Source organism: Rattus rattus, chromosome 1, assembly GCF_011064425.1.
Source record: "Rattus rattus isolate New Zealand chromosome 1, Rrattus_CSIRO_v1, whole genome shotgun sequence".
Taxonomy (NCBI): Eukaryota; Metazoa; Chordata; class Mammalia; order Rodentia; family Muridae; genus Rattus; species Rattus rattus.
Genome location: NC_046154.1, coordinates 42,929,406 through 42,955,467, shown reverse-complemented (window position 1 = coordinate 42,955,467; position 26,062 = coordinate 42,929,406). Strand labels below are relative to the sequence as shown.

The window sequence follows — 26,062 nt, the reverse complement described above, 5'->3', positions numbered from 1 at the left end:
CATCCAACATACCCAGATCTAGCCACAATAGAAATAAACCCTTTTTATGTACATGTGACTGTGTCATGGCTGGGAAGTAGAGCTATAGGTGAATATAACACTCTATATGACAGCAACAGGGGTGCCATGAAGGGGAGAGAAGGTTTCCACCCTCCCCGCCACCACCACCAACCCTGGGAATATCTCCAGAAAGAGGCTTGTGCAGTCTCTGCTCCTTCCTTTCCTCCGCAGAGATAAACAACCTGGTGATGATCTGACAGCTGCATGGCTGAGGCCTTCCCTCTTCCCTCTTGCTTTTGTTATATATTTTGCAGAAAAAGAGTGATGGGAGGGGTGAGGTTAATGTGTTGAGTGTAAGCAATTAGTCACTCAAACCATCGACATTTTCAATGGCAGGATTTGAGTGCCTACGTTATTGTGCACTGTTCTGATAGTTTATCCCTGAGAATTTCTGCCTGTATAATGTTTCTTAAAATATATCACAGGAACATAAAAGACTTAATGCAGTGCTTTGTACAACCATTAGAGTTTGAAGTCAACTGAACCCCCTCAAAGCTCTATCCTGGGTGCTGACAGTAATTCTGCTCTTAATTGCCATTCAGAAGAGGAGAAGAGGAGGGCACTTAGGGCTCTGCAGTCTGGTCAGCTGTGAAGTTGTCTGGAAGACCCACACAGAATGTCTCATTAAGGTACATGTGAGTATTGAGGAAAGGATATATTTATTCATTCATAAAGGAAAACAGGACTGTTAGAATGTCAGAGGTGCTCGCCCGAGGAAGCAGGTGCCTTGGGTTTTGCCAGCTTCTGTGCGTCTTTGAGGATGGGCTTCCCACTAACTGTGTTTTCTTTACTCCTGATCCGTTTCTCAAAGTAGAAAACACAGTTGTCCTCTCTTTAATAACCTTAAAACGCCGCAGCTTCATAATCATGCTTTTAACATCCTTCTTGCTCTGCAACCTCTCTTACTGCCAGGTAACGTTTTCAAAACCTTCCTCATCCATTCAGGTTCCAGATTTAATGTCGACATCTTAAATTTCTGATTGTTTTCGTTATCCTGTGATGCATCCTGGAATAAATGGTTAACACCAGTGAGGGGAATCTCTTAACATGATCTAATCAACACATCTCCAACAGTTTCTCAGCCTTCAGACTATATTTTTCTGAAAATATTGTGTGTGTGTGTGTGTATGCATGTGTATTTTCACCAGCTCTTCTGAACACACAAAGAATAACTGTTTAGTGTGTCTAGCACACAAAAAAAGCTTGACCTGATTTATAGCTACATAGCCTGTGGAAGAGGCTCAGTGGGGAGCACACTGCATTTCACGGCACCTTTTCAAAAGTTGGGGTTCAATTGCGGTTGTCTGATATATAGATAGGGCTCAATCCTGGGAACTGACATAAATCAGGAGGCCTGCATAGGATGTGGGGAGATGTAGAAGCCGGAGAAGGAATTGAGTTCCTCGGTGTAGACTTGCCACCTCCTGGGCCTCCCTGGACCAGCTTTACCTGCAAGAGGCTCACTCACATGGGCAAATGCTTTCACCACGTGTCTGTCGGTGAGATGACTGAAGGACGGGCCTGCTGGGTGTCTCCTCAGGGGCTTCAGTGTGACTTACATTATATATGTCCTATCGTCAGCAGCAGAAGGGCTGCTGTGATCCAGGCTGTCCTCTTGGCGTCTCTGGTGGAGCTCTAAGAAGGCTAAAGTGAGAAAGGTGACGCGCAAGAAAGGGAGGCTGGAGATTGTGTAACAGATTTGGGGAGGGCATCTGAAATGTGGGATATCGTTCAAAAAAAACCAAAACTCACAAGCTGGTTAGCCTGAGGTTCTGTCAGAGAGACCTCCTAAATGGATAATCTGGTTTTGAAGTTCATTGCTGACTGGGCAGTGTTTCCTGTGTTTGTTCTCTGGGACAAAAAGAGGAACAGGACAACATAGCAAATGGATGCAGACCTACACAGTTCAAGGGTGGGACCCAGGAGTGCTGCCGATACCCTGTGACTTCGTCTCTGTTAGCATGCCCCCTAGAAGCTCTGACTCTTTTCCTAAACCCCAGTCTCAAGGGCAAAGCCACTTTCTAGGTATAGTTCTCATCATTAGTCCGGAGGACAGATCCAGTTAAAAGCCTTCTCAGAAGCCTTCTGCTTTCTCTTTGTGGTCTGAACCAGCTTTCTGGGATCCTACAGTTGACCTGAGACCAAAAAGGAAGTTCTGGTGATGTGAGATGTGGAGCCACTTAAGTTACTTCCATGATGGTAAAGGAACTTAGAGCTCTCCACCTTCTTCACTGTTTTATTTCCTTGGCTCTTCTCAGGACTCCCAGGGTTTCCTTTCGGTTTCTTTTCCCATATGTAACCATGGGAGGAGGAAATAAAGGAACACTCACCTGTGTTGGACATGGGGAAAAATAATAGTTGTGATGCCTCTAGGCACTGTGTGCTCCAGATGCCCACTGACAAGAACTCTCCTTCTAAAGGCAGCAGTGCATGCCGGCCTTCATTCCAGCTCAGCAAAAGAGAGTGTGAGTTGGCTCAAAGCAATGAAGTAACCCAACTGGGATCGCACAGCTAATAAGGGATAGAACTAGAATTTTAAGGCACTTCGACAAAAAAAAAAAAAATCCTCTGTGGGGAAGATGCCACACCATGTGAAGGCACTTGCCACCAAGCTGGAAAACCTGAGTATAATCCCAGGAACCTACATAAGGAGAGAACCAACTCCTGCAAGTTATCATCTGACCTCTATGCCATGGTATGCACTCACACGCATGCATAAGCACACACAGACACACACACACACACACACACACACACACACACACACACACACACAAAAAAACAAAATTAAAATTTTAAATTCTAACCAGACATCACATGATTCATGCCTTTAATCTCTGCATTTGGGAAACTGGTGCCAAAGGATCCTGAATTGAAGGTCATCCTGGACTTCACATATGTGCACAGATACGTTATCATCGTCATCGTCGTTGCCGTCGTCATTGTCATCGTCATCATCATCATCATCATCATCATCATCATCACTGAAATTATCTTAGCAGCAATGTTTGTATTGCTATGACTAAAAACATTAAAAGAAAAGGAAAGAATTATTCCTTTTTACTACACCACTCTGCTTCAGCTGACAAAGTGAATAAACTTATAAAATACTCTATAAAGCTTTATTTAAAAAAAATCACCAAATATTGAAAAGAATGTATAACAACCAAAGTATTCATTCTCTGCTGACGAGAATGTTAAGTTGGTGTAGGCATCTTGAAACGCCAATGGCAGTATTCACTAGGGCTTGTCATACATATTCCTTATGACCCCAAAATTGAAATCCTCAAAATGTGCCTAATGCTCATTGTCATTAGATCAAAAGTAGAAACAGCCTAGATTTCACCCACAGATAAATAAAATGTGTTATCTCCATACAATAGAATGCTCTATAACCGTGAAGAAGAGTCGCCTATGCTGTATGCAAGAACACAGATGCCACTTCAGACATGTGACAAGCCACGAAGGAGTACATACGCTCCTGCTATGTATATGAAGTTCGAAAGGGGATATATGCAACCTATGCACTGGAAGTTAGAATTGTGGTTACTTTGGTGGTTTAAATAAGGGGCAGGGGAAGAGGATTTCTGTCATTCTAATCGTGTTCCATGGTTATCCAGGTCTGTTCACTTAGTACACACTCTTGAATTGTAGCCTCCGTATTTTATGACATATTTGTTCTATTCCATGAAAATGTTTTGTTGGCCCTCCAACAGTAATCATTTGAAAGAATTGGTTATCAGATGTCATCTGTCCCTGGTTTTCCTAAGTGTTGAGATATACAACATACTAGAATATGTAGCCTTGGCCTTTTAAATGAACTCAGTAAGAGAAGACCCATGAGGTGACTCTGTCGGCAGAGTGACATTAGTGACTATCAACTGAGTGCAGTTGTTTTCATCGCTGTTCAGTAGCTGTATAAATGTCATCTCACTTCCCGTCATTTCACAAGACAGGTGTCATTGTGCCCCTTTGCCAGACATCACAGAACTGGTGCATGGCAGAGCATGGTCCCCAATAGTTAATGACAATTCCAAAGGCAAGGACCCATATCATGATGGACAATTTCTTTGGTTTCTGTTTCTGTGATGAGACCATGGTCAAAGCAACATGGGGAGGAAACAGTTTATTTGTCTTCCTATCTCAGATCACAGTCAAGTGTGGGAAGCCAAGACAGGAACTTACGGCAGAAACTAGGAGGCAGGAACTGAGGCGGAAACAATAGCTAGACACTGCTTACTGACTTGCTTATCCCACCTTGCTAAGTTTGCTTTCTTATATACACCAGGACCTCTTCGAGGGGTGGCACCACTTACAGCAGGCTCCTACATCAATCTTTAACCAAGAAAATGCCCCCACTGATTGGTCTACAAGCAAACTCATGGATGCATTTTCTCAATTGATGTTCCCTCTTCCCATACAATCCTGGCTTGTGTCAAGTTGACAAAATCACAACCAACACAGCCAACTAGGGAACAATGCTATGATCAACTATAAGGGGGATAATGGTGGTCTCTATTTAGGGCCAGAAAACCTGGGGGCAGACCCAAATACTGCCCCACATTCCTGCAGACAGTCACTAGATATAAGCAGGAATAATTAAATACCTGTCACCCTACTAGTAGTCTTTTGTTTTCTGTGACCTCTGTGCTCCTAAGGATGGGGACTCAACTTTTTTTTTTTTTTGCATACTTCCTGGGATAGTTCACATGTCTTTAATTAAATATTTAAACAAATATTTATATTAAGAGAAAGTCCTCTTTTAGTAATAAATCAGAGCAATAGGTATGCTAATTCAAAGATGAAGGTCTAGAAGAAAAACAATTTCTTCTTATTTGTGGTTTTGTTTGTATTATTAGAGACCCCAGGAAAAATAGTAACAGAATGGTTTAACTTTTTTTAATTAGATGACTTTGCATCTCCCCTGAATACAGCCCCATGAAAACAGAAGTTTGATCAGTGTGTAAGCACCAGTGGAAATCTAAGACCTTCCCATATGGAACAGCCCTGCTTAATTTACTGTCATTTTATTTTCTGAGATAGTTAATAAACAGGTACTGTATTTGATCTTGTGAGTTTAGTCCTCTATATTTAGCTTTTTCAGCTTTAATGGAACTATAATTTTAATCATGATTATTACTTTACATTTTAATTATAATTTGGTGTGGCTTAAGTATACATTTCTGAGAGTGATTGTGTAATGAAAACAGGAATTAGCTTTTCATTAACAAAATAATGGGAGATTTCCCACTGCATTCTAGTCTGTGTTCAAAATCAAGGGGCTGGTCTAAAAATAGCAAGGGGAACTTAACATCCTGGTTAAAACCGTGCTTCTAAATTGGCTGTCTTCACAGCCCAGTCTCTTTGCTCCATCTTGCCTCATCTTGTTCTCTTTCTTTTCAGCAAATAAAATCTAGAAACAGACTTTGTGTCTTCCGAGATTTCAAAATACTTATTGTTTTATTTAGATAATTAGCACCATGGAGCCTCAGGTGTCAAATGGACCGACATCCAATACAAGCAATGGACCCTCCAGCAACAACAGAAACTGTCCTTCTCCCATGCAGACAGGCGCCGCCACAGACGACAGCAAAACCAACCTCATCGTCAACTATTTACCCCAGAATATGACCCAAGAGGAATTCAGGAGTCTCTTTGGGAGCATTGGTGAAATCGAATCCTGCAAACTCGTGAGAGACAAAATTACAGGTATGCTCCTCCACATGCAGGCTAGGGATTCACGGCAGACCTCAAACACGGTGTGTGTGTGTGCAGTGCATCTGCACGAGCACCTACACCACGTATCTAGCATGTAAGGATTGTATGCATACACAACATAAACCACACCATGTGCACACATGTGTACCATGGGATGCCTCCCTGCAGGCTGAGAAGACTAGGAAGCAGAGGGCGCTTTTTGAAGCTTTTTTCACCTTTATATAAAATGAGTCTTTGGTTTCATACTCATTATTCTTGATCAGCTGCCACTATTTTTTTTTAAGACAGGGTCTCATGTATCCCAGGCTATCCTCAAACTGACTGGCTAGCTGAGGATGCCTCTTTCTGACAGCAGGGATTACAGGCATGTGCCACCGGGCCTGGTTTTGAGGACGCTAGAGATCAAGGCCTCATGCACGCTGGACGAGCGCTCTTCCGACCGAGCAGCGTCCCTAGTCTTCCTTTGCACTTTGGTCCTGAGTTCTGCCTTCTGTCTCTCCTCCCCTGTGCTCCACGCTGCTTTTATCCCTTTCTTCTGTTCTCAGACATTTGGTTTGTGCCCAGTTTTCTCCCATATGTCACGACAAGTGTTTTCAAAGGGGGCCAAGTAGAAGGATGACATAATTGCTCTTTGTCTCTGAGATGAGCAGGTCCCACAGACAGCAGATAATTCTAGAATGCAAATACTCTACAGAAGAAGGGAGAAGCTTAATGAAGATATGCATGGGAGATATTTTATTTTATCTCACATATTTGTTCATTTTGAAGATGGTCTTTAATTAAGCACTTCCTTCTTGACCTTGTACTTAAAAACAAAGCAATGCCCTTCTCCCCGCGTGACCTCAATAATGAGGGTTTTAATGTTTCTGTCAGACAATTATTCTATGCCTGTTTGGGGGGTTCGCTATAATCTTATTGGAAGTGAGAATATCTTCCCTAAGAAGTTAATGATGTGCATACGAGAGCAGCCGGGCTGCCACCAGAGAGTGCCCCACTCCTCAGCCCCTCACAGCAACCCTGAGTCCCTGTCAGTTGAGAGTGTGACTGCTGTGTCAGTTTAACTGACAAGCAACTGGCTTGCATAAGTAAAGATGAAGATCTGTGGTTTAATCGGGATAAACCATTCCCCTTTCAAATCAGATGCTGCAGCGTATACATGCACATACAAGTAAATGCATTCTTTTACTCTTCTAATTCACACATAAACGCGCCCCCCTTTAAGCAAGCCCTTTTTGCTACACTGTGAGTCACACAGTCTCCCAACACAATTTCTTCAGCTGTAAAATGGGGAAATGATACTTCTCTTAAGAGGGTAGTGGAAGGATGAACTGAGAGGCTGGCTATCACACCTAGCAGGATGACTGTGGGGTAGAAGTCATTAGTTGGTGGAGAGTGCAATTTATGAAGATACAGTGAGTATCCTTAAAGGAGTGTGGTAAGAGGGAAAGCTGATACCCAGCCTCCCAAATGGGCCCGGGCCTTCCAGCTCTTACCCACGTATGCTGTGTCTTCTCCTCTTTAACAAAAATGCCTGTACTTTCATAAAGCCGATGTTTAGATTCCTTGAATAATCTTTACATAATGGGATGATAATTCAAACCAAATTCAAACCAGTTAACCATATGATTCTTCCTCCCACTCCTATATAGAAAATGTATTTTTGGTTTTGCCTTACATTCTAAATAGGGATTCTGCAGGCTACATTAGTGAGTGGGTATTACTAATCACCTTTTCAGGAGAGTTCCCTCCGAATGGTAGTGAGATTTTTTTTTAAAGTACTGATTCATGGTGTTGTTCCTTGTTTTCTGAAGACACATGTTTAAACAAGCAGATTCCTTTACTGAAAGAATGCTAATTTGGTGGTTCACCGAGTGGATCTGAATAGGAGTGACAGCTTCAAAGACAGCCTTTAATTTGGTATACAAAACCAAAATTGTCAACTCTGCGTTGTTTAGCACCCTATCAAGCACAAGCAGAGACATACAGCAGCATCTGGCCTTAAAGATGAAGCTTATGGGTTCGAGGCAGACATGCGATTTGGGAATAAATTTATAATTATGTAATTTTTTTTATTTCAGGGGGAAAAACATATTTGTGGAGAACTTATGGGAATGAGGCAGGGAAATATAGAGAGACCGGAGATATTTGCCCTCATTTGGTAGCAGTGTTTAATAAAAGTAGAACTTATGGTTGTAAAGAGTGCTTATTAAATTCTTCATTTACACTACCTAATTAATTCTAGCATTTTAAATTAACAGTGAAACTGGTCCCTGCTGTACCATTCCATAGATGCAGCATATTTTCTCCATCCGCCCGTTGTTCAGGTTTAATTGGCTACGCTAAAAGTCAGAGAAGGAGGGAGAGACGAGGCTGTGGGAGGTAGGGAAGGATGAGAAGACCCTCAGAGGCTGCTGTGGGGTTCAGTCATAACACAGGTCAGCGGGAGTGAAGTTTCACCCCGGGCAAGTGCAAAGGCTGCAGCAGGTCCAGAAGTCAGAGTAAATGACATCATAGGTATTTTTGTTGTTGCCCTGAATTTTAACATGCCGGTCCCCCCTTTTCCTCCAACACCTCCCACAGATCCCAATGCATCTCGATCCTGTGAAGTTTACAAGAACTTCTAAATATCCAGTGGGAGGATTTGGGGGAGGGGAGTGACAGAAAGATAAGAATTTAAGATTAAGAATTCCCAGTCCCAGGCCACTCCCTAAGAGGGAGGGGGTGGGTCTGACAAGTCAGGTCGATTGGCTCTTGGCTGTCTGTCCTTACTGACTTCTCCATGTGAGAACGCATGGACGTAGCTCACATCCTCTCCAGAGTACAGCTTCCATTTTCTTAGAAAAGAAACTGAAGCCGGGCAACACAGCTATCCTCTGTGAGCTCAGGAATCACCTAAAAGCTTGATATTATTCTGGAGTACGTGCAAGGAAAACAGCTAATCCCTCCTCATAACCCAAAGCAACACCATGTTCCCGCGAGGAGAGGTCGCTGGCCGCCTCTGGAGAGCATACCTAATGCACCATGCCCTTAAACAAGACTCCTGTGTATGAAGGGAAGCATGGATAACAGTATTTGTCATCCACTGGGGACATAATTCAACCTGCATCTTTCTTCAGTGTTCAGGCAAATTTACTGAGAGTACCAGATTTCAGATTCCCTTAACATGCTTCCGGACATCTTTGTCAACGCACTAAGTAGTGCCTTCTTGGAAACATTAGATTTTTCATTTTGCGATTGGGAAAAGACACTTCATTCCGAGTTGTTTCTGGGTATAGCCATGGGCACATGATGTCACAGAAAGCCAAGTCTCTGCTTTTTACCTCCATCCACTTGCTGCTGGAGAGAAAGGGAAATGTCCCATGACACTCAAGGGTCAGTCGAAGAACACCAAGCCTGGGTAAAACCACGTATTTCTCCACGGACTTCTGAGAATTCATTTAGGTTCCTGGCTTTTGTTTTGTTTCATTGCCTTTGGCTTTTGTTTTGCTTTACTGAATACAGATTTCTGTATGACTGGCATTTTAGGGAAGAAGCATACAGCTTGGCCAGGACAGAATCAGGTGACTCAGGTATATATATAAATCTCACTCAGCTGTGATGCTAAATTTCATTATTATAAATGTCTATCTTGTTACAGTCCCGCCCCAAAAGGAATAAAGAAGGGGGTAAAAATAACAAAAGAAAGTCCCTAGAGGGAGCTGGGGACACACTCAGGGTTAGCTTATCTGCTTAGCATATGTAAGGCCCTGGCAACCACCACCACCAGCAGCAGCAGCAGCAGCAACAAGAAGAACACAGACCTAAATCCCTTTCCTCACATCTGCACAGGAATAGCTTTTAAGAACAATTGTATGGCGGTTTCAGCCAAGCTAGAGCTCTGCAGTAGTTTTTGAGAACAGAGCATTGTACACTAGTGTGTGGACAGACCCTAAGCACTCGGGTGCTTGAAGAAAGTAGATATGTTAGCTGATGCTATTGCGGGCTAGGAAGATGGGTAGAGGGGATAAAGGCAAAGAAGTAGAGCCGACATTTCAGGCGAGGAGCGAAAGCATTTTCTCACCCTCTGTGCTTTCGCCCAAGGAAGTACAGTTCAAAGGTGGAGATGGCTCCTTGGAAGCAGTGGTCCAATAGGAGGCAGCATTGGCAGATGAACTTAAGTATGCCAAAAATAATTATGACTTTCCTCAGCACTGGAGCTTTTCCTGTATAGCACGTATTTGACTTAGTATCACCATTCAGTGGTAAAAACAGAACAAGTGGGTAAAAACTCACTCTAGGCTACCTTTTTAGAGCTTCCAGGCAAAGGGCCTGCCTGGCAGACAGCAGGATCTGTAGACCAGTAGAGGAGAGTGAGGCTCCAGGCCTGTTCTGTTTCTCCTCTGCTTTCGGGGAAATGGATTGTAGGAACTGTGAGACTTTGGTCACATCTCTGAGATGGCCATATATTCAGAAAAAAAGCCCTAAATTCTGAAAAGACTTTACTCTTAGGGAATGAAGTCAAGCATCAGGTGAAATTATTAGAATAATCTCTTAAAGATTCAAGCAAAGACAAAGAGAATAGTTGCTGCCTTTGGTGTGCCATATGCATCCTAATGTGTTTTCTGGGGGAAGTGTTGTGTAGCAGCTCTTGTAATAATAGCACATTGGGATTCCTGGAGAATGTGGGGGCTGCCACTGTCTGATAAGCAGCTTCATGCACTAAGCTCTGTGCTCTAAAGACAGAGTCCCATCCGATCCTCTGCCTCCTTTACAATGAGATTTGAAGTTGGGAGTAAATGAGCAACGTTCATAAGCTGAGTCCCTGCCCAAGGGCAGGAGCTGAGACTTGGATCCAACCCTGTCTCACAAATTAGGAGTTGACCAATGTGCACTTTATCTCGAACTGCTTCCTGCAAAACACTCAGCTGACTTCTCCCCTTTCCAAACAAAACCCAGGTTGTTTTATACGCAGTAAAAACTTTCAATAAAAGGAAAACATAAGTAGAGCTCAGAATCTTTTGATTTGGAAAAATAGTGCATAAATACATGCATTTTAAAAGAAAAAAATCTGAATTCAACAAGTCACTGCTTATCTGAAATCAAACCGAGTAATAATATATATATGTGTATATATATATATATCTTTTTTGAGATTATAATTCCGTCATTTCCCTCTTTCATCCCTCCAACTCCTCCTATATACCCCCCACCCTAAATCCATGCCCACTTTTTCAATTAAATAGTTACATATTTTAACTTCTGATTTTCCTTTTACTTCTTGAAATCCCTTTTATTAGATTCACCTTTTTTTCCCAAGCACTGCATTGTGATCAAACCCAGCCACAACTAGGTATATCCAAGAAAATCCCAAGATTGGTTATCTAAATGAAGTTTTCTTATGTGTACATGCAAAGAAAACTTGTTAGTGAGGGGAAGAGTGTAGGGAATTACTTTTAGCGTGTTTTGCTCTGAATTGGAAAGATGCAGGGCACTAGGTCCCTGGTTTGCATGTTCCACCTCCCTTCAGTCACTTTACATGTGTGCCACAAAGAATAAAAGAGCTTTGATGTGTTTACTTGGAAAGGGGGTTGACTACTACTGAGGGATGTTGAGGAGAAATATTTTAGATGTAGAGAAAATTTGGAAGTCTGTAGGGATTGCAAACTAGGAGAAGAGGAGTCTACCTTATGACAGAGAACAAGACTATCGGAACATTAAGTGTAGACAGTAGACCATGTAATCATCGTGCCTCTTACACACCCACCAAGGGCAATCAGAGACCTTCCATTGCTCCTAATTAGAACTTCTCAGTTGAGTGGAGCTGTGAGGTTTAGGGTTTGTGCTGGCACATCAGGGTTCTTTCAACAGTGTTTTTGTTTGTTTGGTTGGTTTTTCCTCAAAATGGCAGTAGTCAGGATTACAGACTAGCTATGGTTTCCTTTGCCTCTTGGTTATCTTCCCCTTTGTCTCCCCTCCAAATTTGACAGTTCTGCCCTGATTCCAAACTTGGGTAGGGAAATATCCTCTCATCCCAGGAGTGATGTCTCAATGGCATTTACCTAGGATGTGAATTAGCTGGGGTGTTTTAAGGTATTTATTTCTGTGCTTGAGCTGACTGCTTCATAAGATCAATTCCCTGTTCACCAGCCTCCTGTCTTTCTACACACACACACACACACACACACACACACACACACCCCTACACTCACACACATAAACACACGTATGCACCCCACTCTCACACATACACATTGTATGCACATTCATGAACACAAACACATCAACACCTATATACCACATACATGCATGCATACGTACATACATACCTTTATACATACATACATACATACATACATATACAAAAAAGTCTTTGGAAAGATAGCAGGAGAGAATGATTCATAACAGTGCAAGGTAGAGTGGCCAGATTGATTACAAGCAGTAACTAAGCAATAAGGAAATGTTGGACTGAACTTCCCACCATTATCTGAAAGTGTAATTCATCACATTCAGGGCAGGAGGGCAGTGCCTTCTGAAACGTTTAAAGAAAATTCATTTCCATCATCTGAGAGGTGTGGTGATGATGATTTTCTTTTTGGTCTGCCCATTCCCATCTCCTTTGTGCTCTTAAGTGATGAAATCTGTACCTATCTATGCCTCATGAGAAATAAACATCTCTTAAGTTACCTTTTTGGGTTTTCTACAGTCTAAAAATTCATCTTTGATAGGGGAAGATACTTCTAGTTTGGAGAGAAGATAAAATTCATATAGAGACCACATATCTGGGTAAGGCTTTTTACATTTGTAAAGCATTTCAACCAGCCAACAGTATCTATTTAGTGTCTACTTGCTTAGTATAGAAATATGTTAATCTCTTCCCTCTCTTAAACTCTATCAGGGTTAAATGAGGAAGTCCAAAGATAAAGAACATGATACATCAGGGACAATAAATAAAGGCCAGATATTGTAGGTCCTTCATCAGCCCACAGATCCAAAAGAGACAAGTGACCGTCTTACGAAGCACAGCCGCCTTTTCTGGTTTCTAAGGTGGTCTGTTGTGGTTTGGTTTTTATCAAAGTCCAGTCTTATTTTTCTATCCCTGACTGTTAATATTGTTGAAAAGAACTGGTTTGATGGGTGAGTAAAAGACTGAGTGTACAAGCATGGGGGTCTGAGTTTGGATCCTAGCACCCATGTCAAAAGCTTAGAGTACTAGTACATAGCTCTACTCACAGTGCTGAGGCAACGGAGGCAGGAAGGTCCCCACACTCTGATGGAGACCCAGTTCTAGCCAAACCAGTAAGCTCCGGGTTCAACGGCAGACCTTGCCTCAAGATAAAGTGGAGAGCAATTGAGGAAGACACCTGATACTGACTTCTAGCCTCCATATGTATGCACACACATGTGCACAAACACAACACATATTTTCCACATACACACACACACACACACACACACACACACACACACACACACACACACACAGAGCTTTGGAAGGACAGCACAAGATAATTTATTAGTAACAATGCAAGGTGGAAACCTGACAGGATGCTTGCTTTGTGGTAGCTATGGTGACAGGCATACAATAACTTCACTGAAGCTTTATATTTCCAGGACCAGTGGTTATTGCCCCATTTTGCAGATGAGATGCCAAGCCTAGAATTATCTGATGAGTCTGCCTGACTATAAAACCTATAATTTTTCTATTATCCTACCTTTCTGTTTCTACCAAGTGAAGGTGAAGACAACATTCGTTTGAATATTCAGAGTAAAAGGTGACAATGGACTGAGATTCTCAGAACAACTGTCCAAAAAAAGGAGCCTTAAACATAGCAAAACATAGATTGTAGAAAATCAATATATGGTAAGGAAGCCATTGATCAAAGCTTCAAAGGTATTGCTAAAGAGTAAATGTTTATACCCCCTCACCCACCAGCTTCATATACTGAATTACTAGTCCTCAAAGTAACTGGAAATGGGGCCTTTGCCCAAGTAATTAAGGTTAAATGAGGTCATGTGGATAGGATCCAATAATATTAGTGTTCTAATGAGAAGGAAGAGAGAAGCCAGGCTTTCTGCATATCTGATGTCAGATGAGGCAGTCCTCTGCATGCCAGAAAGAGGACCCTAGCCGGGACTCAGTCGTGCTGGTACCCTGATATTGGGCTTCCAGCCTCCAGAACAGTGACAAAGTTAATTTATTCATTTCTTTTAAAATCTATGTGGATAATAACAGTTTGTTATTAGCAGCCCAAGCTGAGTAATATGAACATTATCAAAGAGCAGCTAGGGCCACTTCGCAAGGTAAGGTCTGCATGCCCTCTCTGTCAATGAGGGAACTACAGCTCAGGGAGATTAAGTGCTTCACTCAAGGTTACAGCTAATACATGAAGCTGAGATTTCCACCCAAGCCTGCTAATGCCTTCTACTTTGCTAATAAATAACCCTACCCAACATAGGAGGCAATGTCTGTCATCCTTCTGAGGTCAGGTGCATGTTTGCTCACCGACTCTTTTTCCACGTCAATTTCTTGCTGATTTATGTCTGAATTTCCTAATCAGCTCTTGTTTCATACTTGAAAGTCTGGTGAGATGCCAAGCCCAGTGACAGAACGTGGATGCCCGAGTTAGGATGACAGCTCTCCGTACTGCAGCTGCTCAGGGATTTCTCAGCACTTTCGTCTTGGATAAGATGAAGCAGTTCCCATCCACATATAAGCAAGGTCTTTGCTCACGTCTGTTGTCAGAGGCTTTTCTTGCCAGTGCCCCCTCTAACCCACAGAGGCATCCAGCAGAGGCAATTGTCTAATCTTACTTTACAGGTGAGGCCAGGGAAACCCAAGGAAGATTGGAAACAATCGTGTGGTTCTGTTCCTTGCGCTCTCCTCCTCCTGCTCCTCCTCCTGCTCCTCCTGGTACTGCTCCTCCACCTCTTCCTCTTCTCTTCACTCTTCCTCCCTCTCCTCTCCCTCTCCCTCTCCCTCTCCCTCTCCCTCTCTCTCTCTCTCTCTCTCTCTCTCTCTCTCTCTCTCTCTCTCTCTCACGCACACACACAGTCTCCCATCCTTTCTCTTTCTGCCTTTTTATTTATATATTTGCCACTTTGATCTGAAAGGACTTGAGTTGGCTCATACGATAAAGAGTTAATATTACAATGGCTCATAGGCAGAGAGCAATAGATCCAGAAGAATAAAAGAGACACTGGCAGAAAGTTAGTGAATTAAACGTGGTGTGTCTGAGAACAGACAAGCTAGCCAGAGTTCCCTGGTATAGGAAGAAAAAACAGATGTGACAACCTTTGTCACCTTGTCAAGTGTCAACCAGGAGCTCTCTCCTGTGTTTCCAGCTTCTCCATAGCCCTTTCTCTGGATTTCTAGGTGTCTGGTTTGGTGTCAGCTGCCAGCTATAACCCAAGATGGGCTGTGAATCCTGAAATCATATACTCGGAGCTTTCCTTTGCTCTTATCGGTTTCCTGGATAATTGGATTGATTTTGTTTTTATGGCAAAGGCTGACAGTGGAGAAGCTGCTTGAATAGAGTCCCTGTTTGTATATGAGATACAGACAAGGTGCCAAAAGAGCAGCTCTGAAGCAAGCCGTCCTTGCCTGCTGCCCTCCCGTGAAGTGCTACTTTGAGTCTCTGTAGTCTTCTCCCTCCCTTTAGGTCTCAAGGTTGGGTACACAGGACTTTGTTTAGTTCGTGGCTTCCATCTTTTTGGTGAGGGTTTCCACGGTTCTGGCCAGAGCCCCAATCCGGACAACAAACAGGAATCTGGAACGTCATCCTGTAGTGACCAAGAAATGGGGACCAATTCTTCTTTACCTTTCCTCTTCCCGGCATCCTTCCCAATCAGTGCAGCCTTGTGGATGAGACAGCCACCTGGAGTACAAAGGGAAGGGCCCTACCTGAGCACCACTGTCCCCAAGCGTGCCCACATCCACCGACACTATCTGCTCAGAATACCATATACACATCAAAGCATCCCAAACTGACACCAGATTCAGTAACACCCTGTCTTCACACACACACACAGACACACACACACACAGATACACACACACACAGATACACACACACACAGATACACACACACACAGACACACACACACAGACACACACACACACACACACACACACACACACACACACAGACACACACACACACACACACACACACACAGACATACACACACACAGACATCACACATACACACAGACACACACACACAGACATACACATAGACACACAGATACACACACAGACACAGACATAAACAGACATACACACAGACACACAGATACACACACAGACACAGACACACACACACACATACACATACACACAGACACACACACACAGACACACACACACACACACACATACACACAGACACACACACAGATACACACACAGACACACACACACACAGACACACAGACACATAGACACACACACACACACACACACACACAGAGACACACAGACACACACACACAGACACACATACACATAGACACACACATACAGACACACATACACAGACACACATACACATAGACACACACATACAGACACACACACACACACACACACACACACACACACACACAGAGACACACACACAGAGATACACACAGAGAGACACACAGATACACACACAGACACACACACACACACACACACACACACACTGAATAGATGAGTGGGGATGTCCTATGAGTTGCTTTACCACCTCTGCAAACCCTTCTTTCCTCAATATCCAGGAAAGAGGAAAACTCCCTCCCGTCCCTTACTCCGTAACCCTTGTGGGCTCAAACGTGGATACGCGTGTGGAAGCATCTTGCCACAATGATGGAAGGCGGGTTTGGTGAGTGTGTGCGACTGCGAGTGCAGGCCCTTAGTTCCGTATTTGAAAACATCAAGATAAAATGTAAGATTATTTTAAGAATTAGACCATTTTAAGGTCTGGATAAATAGTTCAGTCAGTTAAGGACGTGCGAGAACCTGAGTTAGCCCCACAGAACCTATGATTCAGTAACAACGACTACAACAGCAACAACAAAGGGCAGTCATGGTGTCATGCTCTTGTAAGCCTAGTGCTGAGGAGGCAGAGACAGCAAGTCCATGGGGTTCACTGGCCACTGGTCCTGCCTACTTCAAGTTCCCAGTGGAAGAATGTAGCTCAAAAAAACAAAACAAAACAAAACAAAAACAAAAAACAATAACAAACAAACAAAAGATGATGCATGAGAAATGACACAAGATTATTATCCTCATTCCTACACATACATGTGCATACTTACATACTATATATACATAAGTTAATTAGGCCAGGCCAATAAAAATAGAAGGATCTATCAGGCTAACTCTAGCGTTGGCTGTGGGACTTTGTGTGTATCAGGACATTCTTTCCCTTAAGTGCTTCCATGAAGGGGGGTTCACCGTGCTTCTCGCCTTCCTAAGTGTTGTGAGATTGGGTGAGTTTGTGAAGTGATACCGGTTCAGGGTGTTACTGTGGTCACTCAGAGCTAGGATGCTGTAGGAGGGGTTTATAAAGGAAAGGCAAGCAGTCAACACCCTGTGGTAAGGCGGCTTTGCTTTCTAGTCGGCCTTCCAGATGTTTTCTTCAGTTATCTACGCACATCTCAGCAAAAGCTGATTAACTCTCAGACATCAGTGTCTAACTGTTATTAATGCTCGAGCTGATCAAATTACATTGCCACAGATCCAACTTGTGCTGTTAATATTAGATTTTGAATTCCGGTCTATAATGAATGATTTTTTTTTCCTCCATGCATTGGAAAAATTGGTTAGCCGAGTTCATAAGAAAGTTTAATTAGCAAGCTGTTTGTGAAAATAGCGGTGGTGAGTCATCAGTCAAAATGAACTAACATTTCTCAGGGTTGAGTTTGTTCTTCTCCTCCGTGAGCAGCCGCGCAGGATCCTTTTGTTTGTCAAGCTGGCACATGCTGCCCACTTGAACTGCACCATGTAATAAACTAATAACAAAACCAGCAGATTCTTAAAGCCAGAAGGAAGGGGAGGTGTGGGGGGGGTCTGTATTTGTGCATATGTGTCTGTGTCTTCCAGAGGAATATCACAGACTTCCTGGAATCTAGCACTGTGATAAGCAGAAGCCTACGGATTAAAAGCTAGACTTCCCCCAGTACAGCCCAGCCTTCATAGCTAGCTGTACAACAGGTGTTCTCACCCTCTTCTCCTCGGTCTCCTCACTTCTAAAACAGTAACATTCATAGGATTACTGCACAGGTATAGAATGGATAAAATACACCGGACAGCATGTGACATGTAGTAATATCATTCTTATATCTGTTCCATGAGGTACGAGTATTATTATCCCTGTTTTACATTGGAGGAACTATGTACAGAAAAGGGCTAGTAAACTGATTCAAGGTCACACGTCTTCTAAGTAGCATGGCAAGGTGGAACCATGTGTGTTTGACTCCAAAGCCTCTATTTTTATCTTCTACACTAATAACCTCCCAGAGTCAGATGCCATTACAGATACGTTCTCTCTCACTCACCGCCCGCAGATGCGTGCATGCATGCATGCATGCGTGCGTGTGCGCACCCCATTGCATTAGAACCAAGTTATACCAGTGTGAAAATGTATCTTCAGCTTTCTGATCCCCTCTTAGAAGCATGACTGTATGATGTCTTCTGAGAAACAGAATCACAGACAGTGGCAAGGGAAAAGAAACCTTGGAAGTGTGTATCTCTCTGGCTTGCTTCCCTCATTTACCTCTGGCCCTCTGTGATCTCATAAAAAGTACCTCAGTGTTGAGAACTACCTTATAGAAATTATATAGTGATGAGGCACTGACCAGTCCTGTTTCAGAGACTAATGTTCACTCAGGAATCCTATTGGTCTTTCCCAAGACTATTTAATCTGCAGTGAGGTTTTTGTTGTTGTTGTTGTTTTGGTTTTTGGGTTTTGTTTTTTATTTTATTTTTGTTTTTCTTTGGGGGGGGTTGAAAAGGGAAAGGGAGTTCTATGACAAAATGAGTTTGGGAAACTGAAGCGAACCAAGAAAAGGGCATTTCTTTTAAAACCCCTCTTCTGTGCTAACATGCATTAGAGACTCATATTGAATGATAGACTGTGTGGGATTGCCCTAGGTCTGATAGATGGGTAAGCAAGAGATCTTGGTCCTAGGAAAAACTGAAGTGGGTACCTGATAGATCCTTCTCCATAGGACCAGTACAGTTCCTTCACGAACTGTGCATTTTAGAAATCTGTTGAGCACTGGGCATGCCCTGCACACGATTCAGTGTGGATCCATTTGGCCATCAAATAATCAGAATGGCACTTTGTTTTCCATTGCTTAAAGATCTGTGCCATTAGGTGTTCGTAGCTTGCCATTCCTGCATGTTCCTGGGCACTCCTTCATTTCTGTGCTCCATGCCATGGGGATGCCCATTCTTTGCTTGGATTAGCTGTTCTCTGACATTCATTTCAGAGAGCCTGAGGTGACTTTGTCCCATTCCTATCTAAGTGCTCCTGTTCTTGGGTGTCCTCTTGCCTCCGTCCCCTATCCTCACAAGCTAAATGTTGTGGTTGTCATCTGTTAAGACACATATACTATGGCTCCTTTTAAGAATTTAAAGAGTTTCTTTCTTTTAAAAGATTTGTTGGAGTCGAACTTAGCTGTCAGACCACAAAGGTAGGCATCATGTCCGGTTCCTACCTCACAATGAACTCTTCCATGGTGTGAATAGGAGAGCTTCTCTTCACATGAGCAAGGCTATTACTGGTAGATCGAAGGCCAGAGAAGCCCCACCCCTTATTGCAGAAAGGACACACTGATAGGCTTCCAAAGTCCAGTGCTTCAGCTAACACTTGACATTCTGATTTGTCTCTGTACAAGCCTCTGTCTCATCTCCTTTAGTGAAAACAAAACTCTTTCTTGGGTCTGTGCCAGTAGGTTTCTAGTCAGCTAATGTTTATGGAGCACTACTTTGTGCCAAGCCCTCTCACACAACCTATCTCATTTAATCCACATGCTGAGGGAGGTTTGAAAGTCAATGCCTTAGTATTGAATTCTAGTCACCCCCAGGCACTTCACCCAACCAAGTTTCATTTTGCCCAAAGGCTAATTACAAAGCACACAATTAGCACTAATCTGCTAGTTCTTCCTGCCTCTTCTTCTTTTCCATTGCTAAACCGTTTCTTTAACATCTGCAGTGCTTCTAGAATCACCTGTTGGTTCGCATCCACTCCGGGTGGAACATCTTGTCTACCTGACACCAAGACCTTTGTTTCTCGTGAGAATGAACCAACCAAGAATTAAGAATTCTGGATCCTTTCTATGGCTTGCTGGGAGTTTGCCAAAATCCTCTTCTTTTTGTTTCGAGCCCGTTAAAAATATTTTTAAATGTATGACTATTCATTCCTGTCTTGTAAGAATATTCTGAGCATAATTTAATTTAACGTGGCTTTGATTAAGAATCTTTCATTGCCCCAGGGTCATCCGTCTGAACACTCCTTCTTTTCAGTACAATAAATTCTGAAGGTGAGATAGTTGTCACTGAGGCTCCCATTGTCCTCAGTACATTACCCAGAATATTTTTCCTTTTCAGCCCTTTTTTAACCAAGCACTTGATACTAGCTTTTTATCTTATGAATTTCTATTCTTTCTTGCACAACAGAAGAAAAATAGGACTCAGATTGGTTCAGTTTTTCATTTGTTGAACTTTATTATTGAAATTTATATTTGAAGAGCTGTCACTTGGAGCCAGTTATTTTATAGGACAAACCAAAAGGAATGGAAAAAAATCTCTTTTGAGAAGTGAATTGCTTGGCTTTTCTTATTGTATAACGTACATTTCTGTCTGGGGAGATGCTAGAAATGGGTTCCTACATGCTGTGGGGTCCCCTTGTGCCTTACCCAAACAATGGGAGCATCACACTTCACATCTGCACGATACAATCTCTGCCAGCAGGAAGCTCTAGTAGAAGCCTGTGTGGGGGCTGGCATTAGATGGACTCGTTTGAGGATCTGGACCTGAGTATGGGGATCCTTGATTTCAAATGGTAGTGATAATTTTTGCATTATAGGCTTTATAAGAAGTAGGTGAGGTCATAAAAACAGTATAATGATGGCAGTCAAAATAATAAAATTTTGGTACTATTCGTTCACTTACTGAATTCATTTATACATACATATATATATCAGGCAGCATTGGTCTTAAGTAGGCTTCCAGTCTATAGTGGAATATATTTGGTTCAACAAGCGTATTTTAAATACTTACTGTGGGCCAAGCACTTCGTTTATTGTCCTGATGCCACATAATTATAGAAATGGAAAATGATGCCTACTTATGAATCCAGAACGCAGCCTCTGGAAATAACCACAGACTAGCTCAAGGCCACCTTAAATACTTTGGGAATTCAGAATAAGGTTGTTTGGATCCTACACTTTCAGCAGTGTTTACTGAAAGCAAACCCCCACAAGACTTCATATTCCTGGATGACACTTGACTCTTTCCCAGGGAGATCTTTTATTCACCTCTGAGGATGAATTCAACTTAGACACAGTAGTGACAGTGCAGGGCAATACCAACAACCAGCGATCTTGGGGACGCGGTGGCTGTAACCGTAGTGGACGGTCTTTCTCCTTGAGGGCTTATGTGCTTATCCTGCCTCATCCTTCCAGTGTCCTTCTCTGCCTATAACCTGGATACTTCTAATCAGTCTTTTCAAATTAGTCTCAAGTATCACATCCTCAAAAAAACAAACAAATAAACAAAACAAAACTCGATCCTTATCAATATTTATAGCACTGCGCCATATTCAACTATCGTTCATAATTCACTGGCCTGAATCCCGGCTAGAGCACAAGCACTGGCTTCTTCATTGGTCCTCATTTTCTGCATCTGTAGGTGTTACTATTTTGGGCCTGACAGTCTTTTCCCAAAATGGCAATCTATAATCCAGTTTGATCCTGTTTGACATACACAGCCAAGCCGGGAGATGTTAACTAATAGAAAGAGTGAAAATAGGTTTCTCAGGCATGTGGTGGTAAGGCAGGGCATTAGTGTACACGTCATCATGTGCTCAAGAACCTACATGCAGCACGAGTTCACTAGCTCTAGAGTCAGGGGTCTCAGCTGCTGTTCTCTAACCATAGAGCCAGGCTTGGAAATGCCTGCCTCAGAGAATTGCGAAGTTTTCAGTAATAAAGTAATCAAAGTAGCTGGTCCCATAGTAAATGCTCAATAAATGTCCCTGATTTTCTCCCTTAAAACTCATGGCAAACTGAAACTGTTGTGAGCACTAAGCTGGGACTAAGATAAATATAACGTAGAACTTTTGAGTCCTTCTAATAAAAGTGATCTTAGGGGCCCATCTTGCTGACTCGTTTCCCTTGGTAAGGGGTAGATCTGTCTCCTGTATATACAGTTGTTTTAACACTTCACAAGGCACACTATCTTCTTATAAAAACAGTCTTTGAAAGCTCTTTATCAGGCTAAAACAAACAGCCCCCAGTTTACTTTTTCTGCCTGATCCTATTCTCCTCTTGGGTCACAGCAAGTGCACCCATGGTTTTCCATGGCAACCTTTTAACTGTGATGGACTCAGTATCTTTGGAGTCGTCTCTCCTGTGGGCCAACCATCCACGGGCCTTCCGAGGCTGTCTTGTGAGATCGGGTTTCTGACCAACTTCCTTCAGGCATGGGTGAGACTCTGTCTGCTCTTCTTCCTGATTCCTTTCTTCCTGGGACGTGGGCGACAGAGAGTGGTTAAGAGGAAGTAAATCCACATGAAGGTAGAAAACACTGTCATACATTCACTCAACAAACGTTCCCTGGCTAACCAACAATGCCAGGACTCTCTGAGGGCCCAAGGACAGAGATGAATGAGACATTGACTTGGTCTCAAGTTGCTCTCGGTCTAGTGGGGTAAAGAGACACCCATTAAGTGGTAGTTTGGAGGACTCAGGAGAAAGCTCAAGTAACAAAGTGCTTCCTTTGCAAGCACAAGGCCCTGAATTTGATCCCCAGATCAATGTGCTTTAAAATCCCACAGCCAAGAATGATAGCCTGCACTTGTAATACCCGTGCTGGGGAGGAGGAGAAGTGTGGATCCCACACCAGCCAGCCTAGCCTACTCATGAGTTTCAAGCCAGTGAGAGACAGTGTCTAAGATCTACAGATAAAAAGGTGATGGATGGCACCTGAGGAGCAACATGAGGGATTTCCTGAGCATGCTCACACACACGCACACACACACACACACACACACACACACACACACTCATACACACACACACACATACACACACACACACACACACACACACACACGCGCACACACACACACACACACACACACACACACACACACACAGAAGAGGTAGATTTGAAGGGTTTGTTAGTCGGAGGGAAGGCCAGTGCGGTTTTACCATGTCCTCCTGTTTTCAGTCATTTGACGAGAGTGATAAGGATTGGCTTCACTCCTGTTGTATCTCTAACACAGAGAAGATTCCTGCTTCTGAGCCTTTGGACATGAGCTACCGTCCGCTTATAATGTCCTTCCCCCAGATAGGCCTAACTATCTACCTCTCTTCTCTCTAGTCTCTGTCTTTAAGTCGCCTAAGTAGTGAGGCCTTCCCTGACCTCCGAATACAGAATTGCAGACATGAACCAGCACTGCTGTTCCCTTGTCTCTGTCTTACTTTCTCCCTAGTATTCACCATCCTCTGAGTACCTTTGTATTCTGTCTGTATGTCTTGGCTGTCTTCCGTACTCTCCATCGGAATACCAGTCCAATGATGACAGAGATGAGGATGTGCTGTTTGTTGTTCTCGTCTGTGTTTCCAGGGAACGTAACTGTACCTGACACACAGTGTGTGCCCAGTGAATGCCCGTGAGATAAGGGTAGGCTTGGGGTTCAGTCCTAAAGCTGGGATGTCATCACTTTGGCAGGTAAACCCTCTCAAATGCTATCCTTCATACCAAGCTCTCCCTCTCTCTGTTTAGTGAAAATCGGTGTCTAGTGTTCAGCTTTGTTTGTTCTGGGCTCTGGTTGGTTCTTAGACTTGTGTTTCTTTTCACATAAGGGGCATCCTAAACCCAGGAACATCTCAGAGTCCACCCATAGTATCCAGCTTATAGCAAGAGCCTGTTCTGTGGGGATTTGTGTGCTTATGTAAAACATGAGCATCACAACCATTCTCCTCCTGTGGGGAGATTAGGGCCTCATGGAGGAGATAACATCACCTAGACAGTGTGAAAACTAACACTTCACAGGGTGTGAGGGAAGAAAGAGACAGCACTACCTACTGAGGCTCTGTTAAAGGCCAGACACTTTATATGAATTGTTTCGCATAAAGCTCCTACTCACTTCTTGAAGAAAATCGGTGCCATCTTCTAAATCAGAATGCCAAAGCAGAGTCAAAATGGGAATGCAAAGTTTGGAGACTGAAAGAAATAGCATTATTAAGAAAAGTTGGTAAACTCGTGTGGGATGTTGCCTTCCTCGTCCCCATTCATAAGATGTGTGGTTTTCCCAGAGACCATGGCACAGGGAGCTTAATTACACATAGCCAGGGACACAGAACTGAGACGAAGACCCACGTCAAATCCAACTTGCCAATTCGTCTCATTCTTCAGTAATCATTTGAAGCCCCCAAAAGATCACATTGAGAAGCAGGTATTGATTCAGGAGATCTGGGGTGGGAGGGAACCGAGGATCTGCACTTCTTGTAGATGATGCCAGCAAGGATACTACAGGCGCTGTGCTTGAAATAGCAGCGATGCTTAGCATAGGGCAACTCTGACAACTACCAAAAGAAAAGAAGTCCCTGACTTGTTGGTTGCAATGACACTGGCTTTTCAATAGAAGAGCCAGGTTTCAGGCTGATCAACACTGTTAAAGCCCCCAGAGGATGGTGGAGGGAACACAATCACGGTTTCAAGATCTCATAGCACTTCCTGTCCTGGTGAGAGCAAAAGTGTCCCATCCAGACTTACCGGATGTCAGACTCTTCTAGGCGCTGTGAGCTAAGGGCAGCCACTGTGGAGAGAAAGCATGAACTGGAGTGTCACTAAAAGGGTTTGTGCAAGTCCTAGCCCTGGAGCCTAGCAGCTCTTTAACATTGAACAGGTCATTTTACCAGTTCTCAAACCTCGTTTTTCCATGTATGCACCCTAGGCCCAATGGTGCCCATTTCACGTAGGATTAAATGAGGTAACATGAGTAAGCCACTTAGCACAGTGCCTGGCACAAAGTGTCATTGAATAAATTATAACAGCTATTAGTCCCCCTGTTCGTATAATCCTCACAGTGATCCTTTGATTATGAGGATTAAAGGATTAGCTCCCTTTTTCCAGACAAGGGAACAGGCTGAAGGAGCTTAAATGACTTAACCAAGGTTATACAGCAAGTGTGGTTATGAGCCACACACACGTTTACACACGCAGTAGCGGGCACACTCTCCCTGCCTCTCCAGTATGTTCAGACAGACTCCAGGAAAGACATCTCAGAACTGGCAACCAGGGCATCCTGAGATTTGAAGTCGAATGCTGTTAACCTGATGTGTGAATTATCGCCAAGCAGGTGATCCTGAGGTGACTAGGGACTTTATCATGTGCTTTGAAAACAGATTTCAGCCTGAGCTAGGGGTTCTGATGGCCACAAAAAATCCCTTACTCAACTCAGAAGTTTTCATCAACAGCCTCTTGCCCATCTGGCTGCCCTCCTCCAGGGCTCTGCAGATGAGATGAGTTGGTGTGAGGTTTCTGGAGAAGGGTGATTCTCACAGGGAAAGAGCAAAGTGTGCAACTTGGCAGTGCTGAGGTCCCTTCCGGCCAGCTTTTCTGCTGCTGTTGTCAGCCATGAGGTCAGAATAATCCTAGCACCCCGAAGACCAGGCAAGGTCCTGAGGAAACAGGAGGTTTAGGGGGGGTTGTGAATGGACAGTTTCTGGAGCTTGAATGCAGTAAAATGCTTAACAGAAACTACATAAAACAATTTACATTTTCTTAAATGAGTCCAAAAGCCTCGGTTGTTAGTAACATCTTACTTTAAAGAGGGAACTGTGACAATGGCGAACAGGAGTTAGAGCCAAAAGATGGGCAGCCTATGGTCCAAGAGCCAAGTCCAGCCACTGTCTGTTTTTTGTTGTTTTTGTTTTTGTTTGTTTTTTTGTTTGTTTGTTTTGTTTTTGCTTTTTAGATAAAGTCGTATTGGATCACAGGCATTTTTTTTTGTTCAGGTGGTGTCTCTGGCTGACACAAAACAGCACGGTTGTAGCAATGAATATCCTAGTAAGATCACCAGTGG

At 43.2% G+C, this 26,062-nt stretch overlaps 1 protein-coding gene across 5 annotated transcripts in view; it reads left to right on the top strand.

The window, feature by feature from the left end:
- Nucleotides 1–26,062, top strand: part of Elavl4 (ELAV like RNA binding protein 4) — an 86,858-nt gene that overhangs the window by 33,581 nt on the left and 27,215 nt on the right. For all 5 annotated transcript variants that reach the window (XM_032900247.1, XM_032900272.1, XM_032900263.1 and 2 more), the window contains exon 2: nucleotides 5,529–5,769. In XM_032900247.1, coding sequence (XP_032756138.1) covers nucleotides 5,529–5,769 — 241 coding nt within the window. The remainder of the gene's footprint in view (nucleotides 1–5,528; nucleotides 5,770–26,062) is intronic.